At 46.4% G+C, this 15,325-nt stretch overlaps 1 protein-coding gene across 1 annotated transcript in view; it reads right to left on the reverse strand.

The window, feature by feature from the left end:
- KAZN (kazrin, periplakin interacting protein) overlaps positions 1-12,093 on the reverse strand; it is a 478,581-nt gene extending 466,488 nt beyond the window's left edge. Inside the window, exon 1 of the mRNA XM_017859262.1 lies at positions 11,545-12,093. Within this exon, the coding sequence (XP_017714751.1) occupies positions 11,545-11,770 (226 nt within the window). The 5' untranslated portion in view covers positions 11,771-12,093. The remainder of the gene's footprint in view (positions 1-11,544) is intronic.
- Positions 12,094-15,325: the final 3,232 nt, after the last annotated feature.

Raw genomic sequence — 15,325 nt, forward strand, 5'->3', positions numbered from 1 at the left:
AAAAACAAAAAAACAAAAAAACAAAATCTCCACAGGGGAGCCATTGTCAGATCTAGGCCACTGAAATAAACAGGACATTCTCCTGGTGTAATCCCTGACCTTGTTTACAGATCCCTAACTGCTTATTAGGGAAACTAGAAGAGGAGAAACTCTAAGCTCAGGCATTAAGAAGACAGGTCATTGGGGCCAGGCATGGTGGCTCACCCCTGTAATCCCAGCACTTTGGGAGGCCGAGGCGGATGGATCACGAGGTCAGGAGATCGAGACCATCCTGGCTAACACGGTGAAATCCCATCCCTATTAAAAATACAAAAAAATTAGCCAGGCATGGTGGCGGGTGCCTGTAGTCCCAGCTACTCGGGAGGCTGAGGCAGGAGAATGGCATGAACCCGGAAGGCGGAGCTTGCAGTGAGCCAAGGTTGCGCCACTGCACTCCAGCCTGGACGACAGTGAGACTCTGTCTCAAAAAAACAAAACAAAACAAAACAAAAACACAAAAAAACAGGTCATTGAAAGAGAAGTCAAATGATTGTAAAACCCCACTGAAAAGAGTAAAGAATCTAGTGTAAAAAAATTGGATTCATTTGTAAAAATGGATTCCCCTTTCATCATGGGCCACTCATTGGACAGGAGGCTCAGAGTATGAGGGCACAGTCTTGAAGTGATGGTGTCTCCATCCAGGCCTTACAAGACACAGTGGCCCATGCCCAGGAGGGAGTGGCCCAGCCAAGGTCAGACCTCACCCAGCCATGAGCTATGGGGCAGTTCTCCTCCCACACTGTGCAGCTGGGCCTGCTCTTAGCGTGGGGAAAGAGAGGGCAAAGTGGTTCAAAACCCAGCTCAACAATCTTAGACAAATCAATTTAAATTGCTGTGCCTCACTCTCCTGAGTTGAGAAATAGATTGCTGTGTCTACCTCAATTCAACGACATGGACCAGTTGGTAGGGTCCATTGGGATGATGCCTGTGAAACTCTTTGGACACTGCAAAGAGATGGCTAGGTAGAGAGACTATAGTGCTTCCGAGGAGCCCTCTTGATTGCCAAGAAAAGAGGAAAAGTGAATAAATGCAGGAGAATCCTGAAAAAAGCGTGCTGAGCATCAGCTCTGTAAACTGATGTTCCACCAAGCTCTTGTTTTATAATAAATGTGATAACACTGAAAGAGTTAGAGGGTGGGTTTTGAGTTGACTCATGGTAGAATCAACCCCGGTCTTGACCAGACGAGTTTAAACAAGGTTGTTTTTGTTTTATTTTGTTTTTGTAGTTGCTGATGAGAATGACCCAACCTGTGGAGGCTGACCAAGAGATCATGATCCTTCTCTACAGGCCTTCCATTAAAACTTGAACATGCCTCTCTTCTCCAGCAGGGCTGCCTGGTACCATGTCAAGTTGCAAACAGGGCACTGTGAGTATGTTTGCCCGAGAACAGGCTGGCCATCCTTACAAAATGGCAGCCAAGCCTTGTCTTTCTGTTAACACCAAAATACTGAAGATGCACTGAATAGTACTGTTTTTTCTTGCTTTACATAGTAAACCTTATAGGAATAGGAAAAGCAATCCAGTTGATGAGCACATTTATTAAGATAATCAATACATATATAATTCCAGGTCATGTTTCCCCAGGTATCATTTATCATGCTCTATGGTCCCACAACTGCACTCTCCAGGGCCAGTATCAAATTTCTAACTCTCCTACCTTACCACCACCAAGAAATGGTGAGTGTATTCTTGCCAATTTCAAACGGCAGGAGTGGGGATTAAAAAAAAGAGATGATATTAATCCCACTGTATTCCAAGTTGCACTTGCCAAATTAAAGCAAATACATCATGTTCAATGGTTTAAATACACCATGTTCAAGTTAATCAAGGAAAATGAATGAATTCATTTGTTGCAGCTGACCAGAAGCCTGAGACCTGGCTGGGGAAGATGATACAAAGGGTGAGCTTACTTTAAAAGATGCTGGTATTTCTGTCCTGAAATTCACATCTTTTTAAAATTATCTTTGAAAAGAGGACAGAAAAACTATTATTCAAGACCTAAACCCAGTAACATCCACATCTTCCTTCTCCTTAAGATGCACTCTTTCTCTGGGGGAGAAGGTCCCAGGTACTAGCTGTTCTCTGCAGTGTCTGATACCAATCTATCCAAACAGTGGTACTTTTTAATAATCTATCACAGCCAGTTTTAACCTCTAGTGGTAAAATTAATGTATTTTCCAGCATGCTTTTATTACATATTACCATTGTCATGCACATCTGTGAAGGCTCCTGTATTTGTCACTTCACTGTCTATTTTTCCATTACACCCATCTAGACCTTTATTAGAAAATTATGTTTCCATGTCAGTTGTACCTGTGAGGCTATGAGTCCAAGATAACTCAGTCCCCATCTTATTAAATCTGTGGTCTCTGGGCCTATGTGCCCAATCTCTCACAACAGATGGAGACAGAGAGAAGGGAAGAAGAAGAAAGGAAGAAAAAAAGGGGAAGGGAAGGCGTTAAGCAAAAAAGCAAAACCGTCCTACTGGCATGTCTTTGGGCTACCTGACAGTGACATCTGGATATTCTCGTCTTAATGAAGTGAGCAGATTCCAGGGTCGGCCAAACGTGTGAACCTGTGTTCTAATCCCCTGTTTTTCTGTTCACTAGTGGACTACTTTCCAGAACTTGGAAAAGCAATTTAACTCTTCTAAGCTTCAATGTCTTCATTGTGGAATAGAGGGGATAACAATATCTAACTCTCTGTAATATGAAGGTAAATTGAGGAAATGTTTGTTGAGCTCATCACAGTGTCTGGGGAAGCCTCAACGAACACTGGTTATTGCTCTTACTGCCCCCTTGGGTGATCTCAAAAGTCTCTCTGCCTCCCCAGTTCTGATCCTGGAACAGCCCTTTTGCTAAAAATGAGTCCAAATTCCACTAAGAAGCTCTGGGGTCCACTGTTCCCTTTCCCAAAAAGGTAGGAAGGTCAAGTCCTCTCTGCGATTCTCTTTGGTCACAGCCCAGCAGTGAGGCAGAGAGAAGAGATTCTCACATCTGAACATGGCTCAGCACTAAGCAGTCCTCTTACCTCTGGCCAGACAGGAGTCCTTGCTGGCTACGGATTCTCCAGCAGTGACAGAGCATATTTTGTCCAGCAGAACTTTGAGGATTGATGATGAATGAGTTAGTGTCTGACATGCAAATCCTAATTATAACTGCCACAATGCCAACATTAGAACAATAATGGCTTCTTGGGCAGTAACGGGAAAAAGGACGCCAAGCTCCAGAGCATCCTGGTGGAGACGCCAGGCAGTCTCTGGAATCACACTGGCTTGTGTTTGTATCCTGGCTCTGCCACTTGCTAGCTCGGTGACCCTGGGCAGGTCATGTGACCTTTCTGTGCCTCAACTTTCTCATCTGTGAAATGACAAACACTGTACTTATCTCATAAGGTGGTTTAAAGGATTAGTTGAGGTATTACAGATAAAGAATTTGAAACAGTGCTTAATATATGGTATGTAAGCACTCAGTTAAATTCATCTAATCATTAAATCAATGATCCTCATGATACCATGTATAAAGTAGACCAAATCCACACACCTCATAATTTAGTATTCATCAATCCATCCATCTACTCATTCAGCAAGTATTTACTGAGCTATTATATTATGTATAAAGCACTGTTCTAAGTGCTGAGGATACAATAAAATATAGACAAAACTCCCTGACCTCACAGAGCTGCCATTCCAAGACTAACGACTGACGTCTCCCCTAACACCACTGCACAAAAAGCAGTTTGCAACCAGGGATAATTGTGACCTGAAGGGGACATTTGGCAACTTCTAAAGACATTTTTGGTTGTTACAACTGGGGTGTGAAGGGTTCTACTGTCATCTAGTGGGTAGAGGCCAGGAATGCTGCTAAATATCCTACAACATACAGGACGGCCCCCTGAGAACACAGAATTATCTGCTCCACATATCAATAGTACTGAGGCTAAGAAACCCTAGCATGAAGGTATCTGTTTGAGGTTAATAAGTCCTTTGTTGGGCATGGTCTCGGGGTGCTGGAGGCTACTGCAGCCACAGAGAGAGAACTCAGGCAAAAGAAAGGACATGGGATGGATGGGGAATAAGGCTGCCACAAGATTCTGGCTTTGCCTGGACTCATCTTTCCTAAGAGAGATGAAACTCACAAAGTCCAAGAAATTGGAGACTCCGAGTCCAGGATCAAAATAGTCTTTTTCATTAATGATACGTGGCCCCTGGGCTGCCCATCTTGGAAACAGAATCCAGTCCCCTCTTTGTCAGTTGATGGCTGAGAGGCTGAGTGATCCCTAACTCTCAAGCATAAGACTTTACCGTAAGGACCCAGGAACTACCACCAGTCTAGGGAAACATTAATCAGGAGTAGAGACAAGGCTACAGCTCCACGAACCTTCCTAATGGAACAAGCCAAAGGATGCTTCTGACTCAGGAGACAGGGCAGAGAAGCATACACAGGTTTAAACAGCAGAGAGACCTAGTGGGTTTGCATTCCTGGCTCAGTCATGTGGCAGTTGAGTGACCCTGGATGTCAAAGTGGAATGAATAAGAGCATAGACTTGAGAGCCAGAGCTTGGTCACTTCCTGACCATACGCCCTTTGGCAAGTAAATGTGTCATCTCTGCCTCAGTTTTCTCCTATGGAAAATAGGTACAAGAATGGTACCTGCCCAATAAGTCATTATGAAGACTGAATGCATTAACGAAATGTATTAATCCAGAAAATCACTTAGAACGGTATCTGGCTCAGAGTACACGCTATGCCGAAGTCTGATATTATCATCACCATTGTAGTTGTCACTATCTCACTGCAAACAAGTGATTTGGTTTCTCTGAGACTCAATCTCCTCTTTTGAAAAATGGGCATTATATAGTTGACCTTGAACCCCATAGGTCTAAATTGTGTAGGTCTGAATTGTGCAGGTCCACTTATATGTGAATTTTCTTCCACCTCTGGCACCCCTGAGACAGAGAGACCAACCTTTCCTCTTCCTCCTTCTCCTCAACATGAAGATGATGAGGATGAAGACCTTTATGATGATCCACTTCTGCTTAATGAATAGCAAATATATTTTCTCTTCCTTTTGATTTTCTTAATATTTTGTTTTCTCTAGCTTACTTGATTTCTCTACTTAATTATAAAATACATAACACATAGGGCATAAAAATATGTGTAAGTCAACTGCTTATGTTATCTGTTAACTGTTTATATTATGCTATGTTTATGTTATCATAAGGCTTCCAGTCAATAGTAGGCTAGTAGGAGTTAAGTATCGGGGGAGTCAAAAGTTATACACAGATTTTTGACTGTGCCCCGTGGGGGCCAGCTGTAGTTGTCACCTCGCTGTCCTCAGGATTCAATAATGCAAGTTAAGCACTTGCCAGGGTAGTTGATATATTGTAAGTGCATATTATTATTTATTAAAAAGTTTGACCAAAGTAATGAAACTAGTTCTCATTTACTGCTACATTAAACTATTCACCTTGACCAAAGGGAAAAATACTACATGCTTCAAGATGGTCCCAGAATCCCCAGCGTCTTGTGGCGTACCCAAAAGGTAAGTTCTGAGAACAATAATAATGAGGTATGCAAAGATGAGTGGGCAATATCAGTTTCTTTAAAAGGGTGCTCTGTTCTTAATAACTCATTACTTCACACAATTTGTAGAGCAGAGGCAATATTGGGAATGGAAGGCCTTTACATCCCCACAAAGGTACCACAGCACTTGCGGTGGTGGAAGAGGACAGAGGAGAAGGGAGCTGGGCAGGACACTTCCTCTCCCCAACTTCTCTCCCCTCTCCAGCCTGACCGGAAAAGTAGGCAGAGGCCCTGGGGCTCTTTGCTTGCAGGACTGCCTGTTCCAAGCTCCATCTGAGCTCCAGTGCTGAGGTCTCAACTCATCAGAGAGTAAAGGGGCAGGGACCTTTCGGAAGCCTGACCCAAGGGTCTGGCAGGACCCAGTCTACAAAGCCAGCAGAATAAATTTAGCACCAATGATCTCGTACCACATAGCAGCCACCTGCTCAAACAGTTGTTCTTGCCAAACTCATTAAAACTACGTTCAGCTTCTTTCACGTTTCCAGCAGCCTAGGACTCCAAGGCGGTAGCAGGAAGGCCCACAGAGCACAACCTCGCCTCTACCACTTAGATCAAGGTTGCATCAAACAAGCAAGAATGTTCTGGTGTCGTGCAACCACACAGGGCAGAAGAAGGCATTCCTTTCCCTGATCTTCCAGCTTCTCCACAACTGAGATGGGACTGGCAGGGGAACTGGAGGGTGGTAGCAGGGGAACTAGAGGGTGGTGACAGGGGTCAGCAGAACTCTTAGCTGCTATGAATCGTCAAGTATGATCTGCCCCTGTGGATGGCTACCCTGTTGGCTTCGGGGAAGATATCCTTTCCTAAATGATTCTGCATGAACCCCCTAAGCCTGCACTTCAGGGCACCAAGGCAGAGCAATGACTGCTGGCGGTGACACTTCTGCCATATTGTGTGCTACTCACCCTGATATGCAGCCCAAACACTGAGACCTATTTCCACATGCAATATTGCTTAAAAAGCCATTCTCTGGGCTCAGCAGGCAGAACGAGTTCTGCTCTTGCCTGATATATGGCGGGGGGTAAGAAGTCAGGGACCAATTTCAGGCAAACCATTAAGGTATGGAAAGAACAGAGGAGTTCATGTTGATTTCACTGTCCTTATCTACACAGCCCAGGAATGAATATATAGATATATAATACATAAAGGAAACATGCAGTGAACGTGGCCAAATCCCAAGCTTGACCTTCTGGGCCCCATATGATGTGCACAGTGAGCAGGCAAAGTTCCAATGAGCTCTTGCCACCTGCCAAGCCCATCTGCTACAAACTCACTGGCAGCCAGGAAGTCACACATTATAACCCTATAGGTTTCCTAAAAAGTGCCAACAGTCTTCTTGAGGAGTAACAGGGTGAAGGGCTGGAGACAGCCTCTCACGCCTCACCCTGGGAAGATATGTGACCAGGCTCCCGTTAGACAAGTCAGGTCAGCTCAGACTTCCGGGGTACATCAAAGAGGTGTTGGAAAACCACTAAAAATAATGAAGCGCACGCTGGAGGCATGAAATGAACCAGAACCAGAGACTTAAGAGGTCCTTTGAAGGCATTTTCCAAAGACAATGGAAAGATAGTAAATAATCCCCAATCAATAAGTAATTTCAACCACACTGTACTGATCTGTAAGTAATCCCTTTGTGACCACGCATGATAATTTTCAGGGAGAAGTCTGAATCCCCATCCCACGACAGCCTACCAGGTAAGGAAAAGACACGCTCTATTTCAGCCCCTTGATGTGGCTGGAAAACCAAGGCACAGGCTACTTGATGAGCTCTGTAACTTAGGGGCAAGCTAACAGAAGGCCTGAGATTCCCCAGCATTTTGTTCCATCCTCTCTGCCATTTGAAAATTCTCTTTCTCAAAAAAGATAAAAGTCTGCTTAGGAAAACAAGAGCAGAGGCAGAATGAATTGAGAAGGGGATGCCAGAAGACAGAACTTATTTTGCAAAGCGACAGTGTCTAGCGTCTCCGCAGACTACTCACACATTCAATTCACTCCAAAGGTAATTTATACTTCACGAAAGAGTTTCCAGTGTTGTAGTAATGGTAGATAAGAGCTGTCAGACCTTAAGTAACAGCCTCTTTTAATGCCTGGAGAGAAAAATACAACTTGCATGTATTTATGGAAATGTACAAAGGTACAGGAAACTGACCCTTTCCTCTATCCCATTCTAACAAATGCAGTAGGCAGTAAGTCCTCAACACCAAAGAAAGATGCTATCAGCACATTCACTTGCATAGGAATACAAATACAATTATTCCTTTAAAAAAGAAAACTAATGACAGTAGGCATACATCCTACTGGACATTAAGTATTTTGTTATATACAGTTAACACCTATTTGAATTGGGTATGGTAGCACTTAATTGTTTTATTCTATGCATAGCAAAGCAACCAATTGAATCTAATATTAGTCATTCATCAGATAAAACATTTTCAGAGAAACAAACTGCTACATTTTCCCCTCAAAGAACAGCAAGCATTTTAAACACATTTTCCCAGAGATGTTATGCTGAGGAAAACAGCTTAGAAATGTTACTTTAAACAAATCCCTTTTCTGGCTACCAACAACAAGACGAATTGGAACAAATGCTTGGCTCTGTTCTTTCCAAGCCTCCTTCTGTCCACCTGTCAAAGGCTGTCGTGACCCCACCAACGCAAAAGGCAGCCTCTGGAGCTCTGAAATGTGCCATCCTGCACGGACGCCCTCTGCACTGTATGCCAGCATTCTCATTAGGGATTATCCAACTCAGTTGCAGGAGGGAGAGACAAGATGGGCTGGCTGCCAGGAGTTCTTTTAACACGGATTCCGAAAGAATATCCTCCGAAGTGCCGAAAGCCCAGATTTTCAGCAGTTCACTTTCTAGATTCTGTTACATAGCAACCATGCCAGCTCACAGGGGCTACCAACCAAGTTAATATTTTGTTTAAATGACACACTGCATTAACCCGCTAGGAAAACCCAAGTTTTCTTCATCAAAAGGGGATACCAACCTACCTACTGCCAGTTGTCATCCCTGGAACAAAACAGCCAATGATGGATTGATGAGCTTGGTTCATTCATTTAAAAACATAATTAAAACAACAAAACCAAAAACATTTGAAAATGAATCTAACAATCTCTTGGCAGAGGAAGCAAAAGGTGACTCTCAAAACCATTTCTACTAATATTATTAAAAGTACATTAGCATGCATTTAATATGTGCATAATGCCCTTTCATTAAAAGATGACTTACACCGTTGCATTTTGAAATGCAAAGATACTCGTTTTACTGAAAACCTTGATTTGAAAACTGATAACTCAATAGCACTTAAATACTCTTAGGGTCTGAGCCCATTGAATTGCACCAACACAGACAAAATGAAAACACAGACTAATTTGGAAGAACAGTCAGAAACTCTGAGCAGTTGAGCCTCTGGGAGCCTCCCTGGAGGTGTATTAAGAAGAAGCAAGTGGAATCCAATCAATTACACTTTAAAATTAACTTGTGTGAGAACTCAAGGCTTCTTTTTAGGATAATGAAAGGAATGGCAAAAGAAACTACCAGACCACCTCTGCAGAGGATTTCTGTGCTAGCAGGATGCTGCCACAGGCTATGAAAAAAAACAAAAACAAACCAAAACAACTACTGCCTCCATCAAAAAAAAAAAAAAAAAAAAGTCCCCAAAACTTACAGAGGCTAAATAATGCATCATGTAGTGTTGCTACAGACAAGTAAATGATACCTCACTGAACTTATATGGGGGGTTTGTTTTCTTTTCAACCATCACATCTGTTTAAATGCACATCAATTTAGGCGGTTATGCGGCCAACAATCAAGTAGAGTTTAAACCTTTTAACATTTTATTTTCTGATTATAAAAATCGCAAAGTGCCCCTAGTAAAGATTTTGAGACATACCAATGTACAAAGAGGAGAAATCAAGACCACCCTTCATCCTACCACCCACAGACAGTCACTGACATGGGCAGGCAGGGTCCTGAGAGCATATGGGAGCTGCTGGTTTTATGTGTTTTTAAGGATATGCAAGAGATCCAAAAGCCATTTTCATTTCCACAGCCCTGTGCATTTGTGTAGGAAAAAAGAACAAGGAAATAGCCCCCTGTTGCTCCACTACAACAATTTAACCATCCGCAAGTATGTCAGTTTCCAAGTTGAGCATGTGTATATCATCACTGCGATGACTGCCTTAGCCTGCCCAGTCTACAACCAGACCCAGGACTCAGATAAAAAGCCACTTAACTTTTCCTTCGCTGAGAAGGGGGGCAGACGGTGGAAAATAAATGAGCATTGTTCAGTGTCCTTTACTATACAGCTTTTGATTCTTAGCAAAATGCCAGTTCTTAGCTATTTCTTTGATGTTAGCAGAGCCTCTGCCTATAAAAAGTGAAGCATTACCTTGCAGTCTGCCTTTCTTTTTTCTTTTTTTCTTTTTTTTTTTTTTTTTTTTTTTTTTTTTTTTGCACAGGTTCCAGTAGAGAATGTTCTTTCACACACAATGACATCGCAAAGGATGACAAGAATAACCACATGTCAAGCTTGCAGCAAGCACTAGGACCACAACACCTTCTCACCATTACGTCATGGCTACTTCCTTACCAAAGTACTCCCCCCGATTCCCAAGACTTCCGACAGGCTCCCGGAGTACCAAGTTAAGATCTGACTTGGAATTCGACATAAAACTGCACACGGGCAGGCTTCACATCTCACATCAAAGAAAGCACACCTTCCCAGGAAGATAAGGTGGAAACAGAGACTGATGGAGAGAACCAGATTCTTAGGAAAACAGACTCTCTCAACACTCAAGAGAAGCTCTTGAAATGACAACAGAACCAGAAAATCATTTTGAGCCACTGAGCAATTGGTACCCTGTACTTCAAGTGACATATTTAGACAAGTGGCCCTCATGGACTGGAGATTTTTTTTCTGTCCTGTTCTGGATTTCAGCAGTTTAATTTGCAATTCAAATGATATTAATAACCAGTGATACTGTTTCTCAAAGGGCAATTAGGGAAAAAGAAAAAAAAATCCCCCAAAGCCTGCTTACCCTTTTACTTTCCAAGTCACAGAAACCAAACAGTACATTTTAGGGATGCCTCATCTGCCTTTATGTCTTGCAGCGGGGTTCAGAGCTTAATCTCTGTCAATGTGAACACAAACCAACTGTCTTTTTCTTCCTCTTCTCTAAACTGCAGAGTCCCTTCAAACAGGGGCTCCCTGCAGCCCACCACCCTAAGCCTTCATTTCTCTACCGCTCAACCTTTGAGGTCTACAATATCCCCCTGGAAAGTGCTCTCGGTGTTTATATTTTCGGAAATTCAAACTCCCTGCTGAGCTGAGCATCTACTGTTGCATCCATAGATTCCAATGCCTGCGAGACCTCAAATGAGAGGAAAATAAAGTCCAGATGCAACTGAGCCAAGGGATTTGGCATCCGCGGAGAAAAGTGCACAGCACTCCAATCCTCTATCCCAACTACGGGCGGCAGAGCCGGAGTTCTCTTTGGGAAAGAGTCATTTCAAAGGAAGGAGCCTAAGGAAGTGGGGGAACTGTGCCATTCACCCCTGCGGGGGGTGGGGAAAAGGCCCCGGCATGAAAAGTTTGCCACGGAGCTGGGGGCTGGTGCCATAGAAAGGGCACTTTCTGACGCCGGAAGGGACCTGCAGGCTGCGCCTCGCTCAGGCTGGCCGGGGCCGGTGTGACCGTGTGACCCCGTGCACACTGCGCCCGGGTTTTCATGAATGACAGCAGCCTGCAACTCCCAGCCGGGGAGCAGCGGTGGCCACCACCGGGCGGAAAGGGTCACAAGCTAGAATGCAAAGCGATTTCGCCCCGGGCGTGGGGGACCCCGGGTCCCCGGCCACCTCCGAGGCCGGCCGTGCTCCGCTCGCCTTCCTCCGCCCTGGGCGCCGGGGCGATCCTACCTTGCGCTCCGAGCTGGGGGTTCTCCATGTTCGTCGCCGCCGAGTCCCCCGCCGCCGAGGCGCTGGCCGCGGCTCCCGGGCCCTGGCCGGGGCCGCCACCGCCGCTCAGTTCCGCCAGTCTCCGGTTGGTGGCCGTGAGTTCGGCTCGCAGGTTGGTCACCTCCTGGCTGGCCGACTGGACCGCCCCATCGATGCGGAGCGCGAGCTGCTTATTGTCTTCCATCATGCTCAGGATTTTGGCCTGGGGGCGAGAGAGGTGACAAAGAGCTGCATGATGCGCGGGGGGCGCGCGGCCGGGCACCCCCGGCTCTACCTGTTGGGTCCCCCGCGGCCCGGCTCGCCCGCGCCCCGACCCCCAGGCACCGGCAGCGCCGGCTCCTCCGGCGCAGGAATGACAGCGGCGCCTTCAGCCCGAGCCGCGGCGGTGGCGAGGCGGCGGGGGGAGAAGGAGGAGGAGAAAAAGGAGGAGGAGAAGGAGGAGGAGGAGCAGCGATCGCCGAGACCCCGGCGGGCGGGCGCCGAGAGCTGCTCCGAGAAGGACACCGCGCGCCGCCAGGCACTCTTTCAATGGAGCCTACCATTCGCCGCCCGCTCGGGAGGGGGTCTGGGTCGGCGGCTGGGGGCACCCTTGGCCTCCCGCGCCCCCCTGCTTAGGAGACACACCCCCCCTGGGGGGCGGGGCGGCGGGCGGCAGCCGGGAGGGGCCAAGGTGGCGCCCCTGGCGAGTGGCGGGGTCGCCTGGACCAAGGCCGGCCCTCTGTCCCCTCCCTGGAGCGGTGGGGCAGCCCCCGCCCTGAAGAACTGGTTCCCCGCGCAGTGCTAGGGTTGGGGAGGCGCTGGGTGCTCGGAAGAGAGGGTACTTGGAAAGGGGGCCTCAGAGGGGAGCAGAGGTGGATCTCCAGGGGAGGGGGACGCTTGCGCCAGCTCAGGAGTGGAGTTGGTGCTCCGCTGGTTCCTTAAACTGCGAGTACGAAATCCCCAGAGAGGAGCTGAGCTGGTGCCCCGCGTGCCTCTCACTCTCCAACCCCCACCCGCCGGCCAGACCTGCGCTGCCCACCCCCGGAGGGAGCGCCAACCTTCCTCGGCGTGGGCCGCTCGTGCTCCCGCCTCCCCACAGCCCTAGCCCTGTGTGTGCACCCAGGTGCAGGAGCAGCCTTAACCAGCTCCTAAGCTTCTTAGCTGAATATTAGCGGGGACAGAGATGAGGCTGAGAGATAAGAAGGAAGGCGTCGATGGGGCTTCTTCCCTTGCTTCTACTGGGACCAAAGAGTGGAGCCCTGCTGCCTCAGTTTGCCCATCCCCTCTTCACAGAAGAACTGAGGTAACCTGACGTTGATATACCCTTACCAGCTCCTCTTTCTCTCCCAGACCACAGGCTTTGCATTTTTCACTGGGGCCCTGGATTCCAGCCACCAGACCTTGTTACCATAGCAAGCTTCACTCCATGCAAATAGGACAATTTAAAACAGCCAGCAACCCTCTGGTCAACAGGGCGCCACCATTCCAGCTCCGTCAACCTCCGGAGAGCAGCAAAGAACAGATTGCAGAAGCCAGTGGGGTGCTGCAAGGAAGAATGAGGCTGCCCACCCTTAACGTTCTTACAGGAAACCCGTAAGAGCCAAGCAAAGGCCGGGTGCGGTGGCTCCCAGCACTTGGGAGGCCAAGGCAGGCGGATCACCTGAGGTCAGGAGTTCGAGACCAGCCTGACCAACATGGAGAAACCCTGTCTCTACTAAAAATACAAAATTAGCCGGGCATGGTGGTGCATGCCTGTAATCCCATCTGTTGGGAAGGCTGATGGCAGGAAAATCGCTTGAACCTGGGAGGTGGAGGTTGTGGAGAGCTGAGATTGTACCATTGCACTCCAGCCTGGGCAACAAGAGCAAAACTCTGTCTCAAAAAAAAAAAAGAACCAAGCAAAAACTGCATGCAGAGTGCTTTTCTATACATTCTTATGTCTTGTGAGTGAGGATTATTATTCCCATTTTAGGGATAAGGAAACTGAGGCTCTGCACAGGGTTAAGCAATTTACTTAAGAGGCCCGCAGAAACCAGGTGACACCAGGACTGGAAGAAAGTAATCATCTGATTGCAAATTCCTCCCGCTGCGCCTTCAGGAGGCCTTGGATAATAGATTTCTTCAGGAGGCTTTTATGTGGAACCATAAAAACAGTCTTGGTCCATTCCCCTGTGACCACTAACAAGCTTTTGCAAGAGGGCAGGATTCGATGGTGGAGCATGTGGCAGGAAGACGCAATTCTTCACTCTGTCCACGCTGCTCAACTAATGGGTCAGTGTGGGGATGGAACCCTGACCTTAACCTCATTAACACAAGTTCTTACCAACTGGCCCAACCAAAGTACTTAGAACTGCTTAGTGTATCTGCAAACCAGGACTCTGTTCTTTGCAGTCTTTCCGTTATGGGGAAAGCATCAAAACTACAGAACTTTGTGGGTCTTCAAAAGGGGGATGCTGTGGTGCAGCCATTGTGGAAAATATATTAGCAGTTCCTTGAAAAGTTAAACGTAGGATTACCATACAACTCACAAATCCACTCCTAGGTATATGTCCAAAAGAATATGTCCAAAACAAATATCCAAAAAAATTTGTACATAGATGTTCATAGCAGCACTGTTCATTAGTAGCCAGAAGGCAGAAACGACCCAAATGTCCATCAACAGATGATTGGATGAACAAATTGCAGTAAACAATGGAATATTATTCAGCCATGAAAAGTACTGAAACATTCTACTACTACGTGGATGAAGCTCCAAAACATTATGCTTGGTGAAAGAAGGCTGACATAGAAGGTCACATATGATACAATTCAATTTATATGAAATATCCAGAATAAATCAATCCATAGAAACAGGAAGCAGACTGGTGTTTGTCAGGGGCTGCAGGGAGGGAAGAATGGGGAGTAACTGCTTAATAGGTGCCAGGTGTTACTTTGTGCTGATTGATGAAAATGTCTCAGAACTAGACAGAGGTGGTGGTAGCACAACACGGTGAATGTACTAAGTGCCATTGAATTCTTCACTTTAAGTGCTTAATTTCATGTTATGTAAATTTTACCTCAATCGAAAAGTCATATATGCAAATACACAGAGAGGGGATGGGAATGTTCTGGAACTAGGGCTTCTGAGGAAACGGTTAAGAGTAGCTCTATTTAGAGGACCATATGTGTATGTGTGTGTGTGTGTGTGTGTGTGTGTGCACGCACGAGCTCTCACCTTTGGTATAGCACTCAGCAGAAGAAACAGTAATTTATCTGTTTACATGTCTCTCTCCCACTTCACTGGGAACTTGTGGGTGGGGGAAGGAGGGTAATCTGGCTCTTTATGTTATTCATCTTTGCATCCTTGCCACCCTAGCCCATAGTAAGTGTTCTATAAATGAATGCGTGTGAGTGTGTTTGTGTGGTAAACAAACTGACCCAGTGTTACTCATTTTGCTCTTCGGTGAGATTATTCCCACACACTGGAATCTTCAAATCAAAACAAAAAAACTAACAAGGAAAAAAGACAAGACTCATTCCTTGAGCCCCTTCTCATCCCTCTCTTTGAGGTTTCAAGAAGCTTGCTTTAGAAGCTCCTGGGGGCCGGGCGCGGTGGCTCAAGCCTGTAATCCCAGCACTTTGGGAGGCCGAGACGGGCGGATCACGAGGTCAGGAGATCGAGACCATCCTGGCTAACATGGTGAAACCCCATCTCGACTAAAAATAAATATAAAAAACTAGCCGGGCGAGGTGGCGGGCGCCTGTAGTCCCAGCTACTCAGGAG

Source organism: Rhinopithecus bieti, unplaced genomic scaffold (assembly GCF_001698545.2).
Source record: "Rhinopithecus bieti isolate Rb0 unplaced genomic scaffold, ASM169854v2 scaffold_50015, whole genome shotgun sequence".
Classification (NCBI taxonomy): Eukaryota; Metazoa; Chordata; class Mammalia; order Primates; family Cercopithecidae; genus Rhinopithecus; species Rhinopithecus bieti.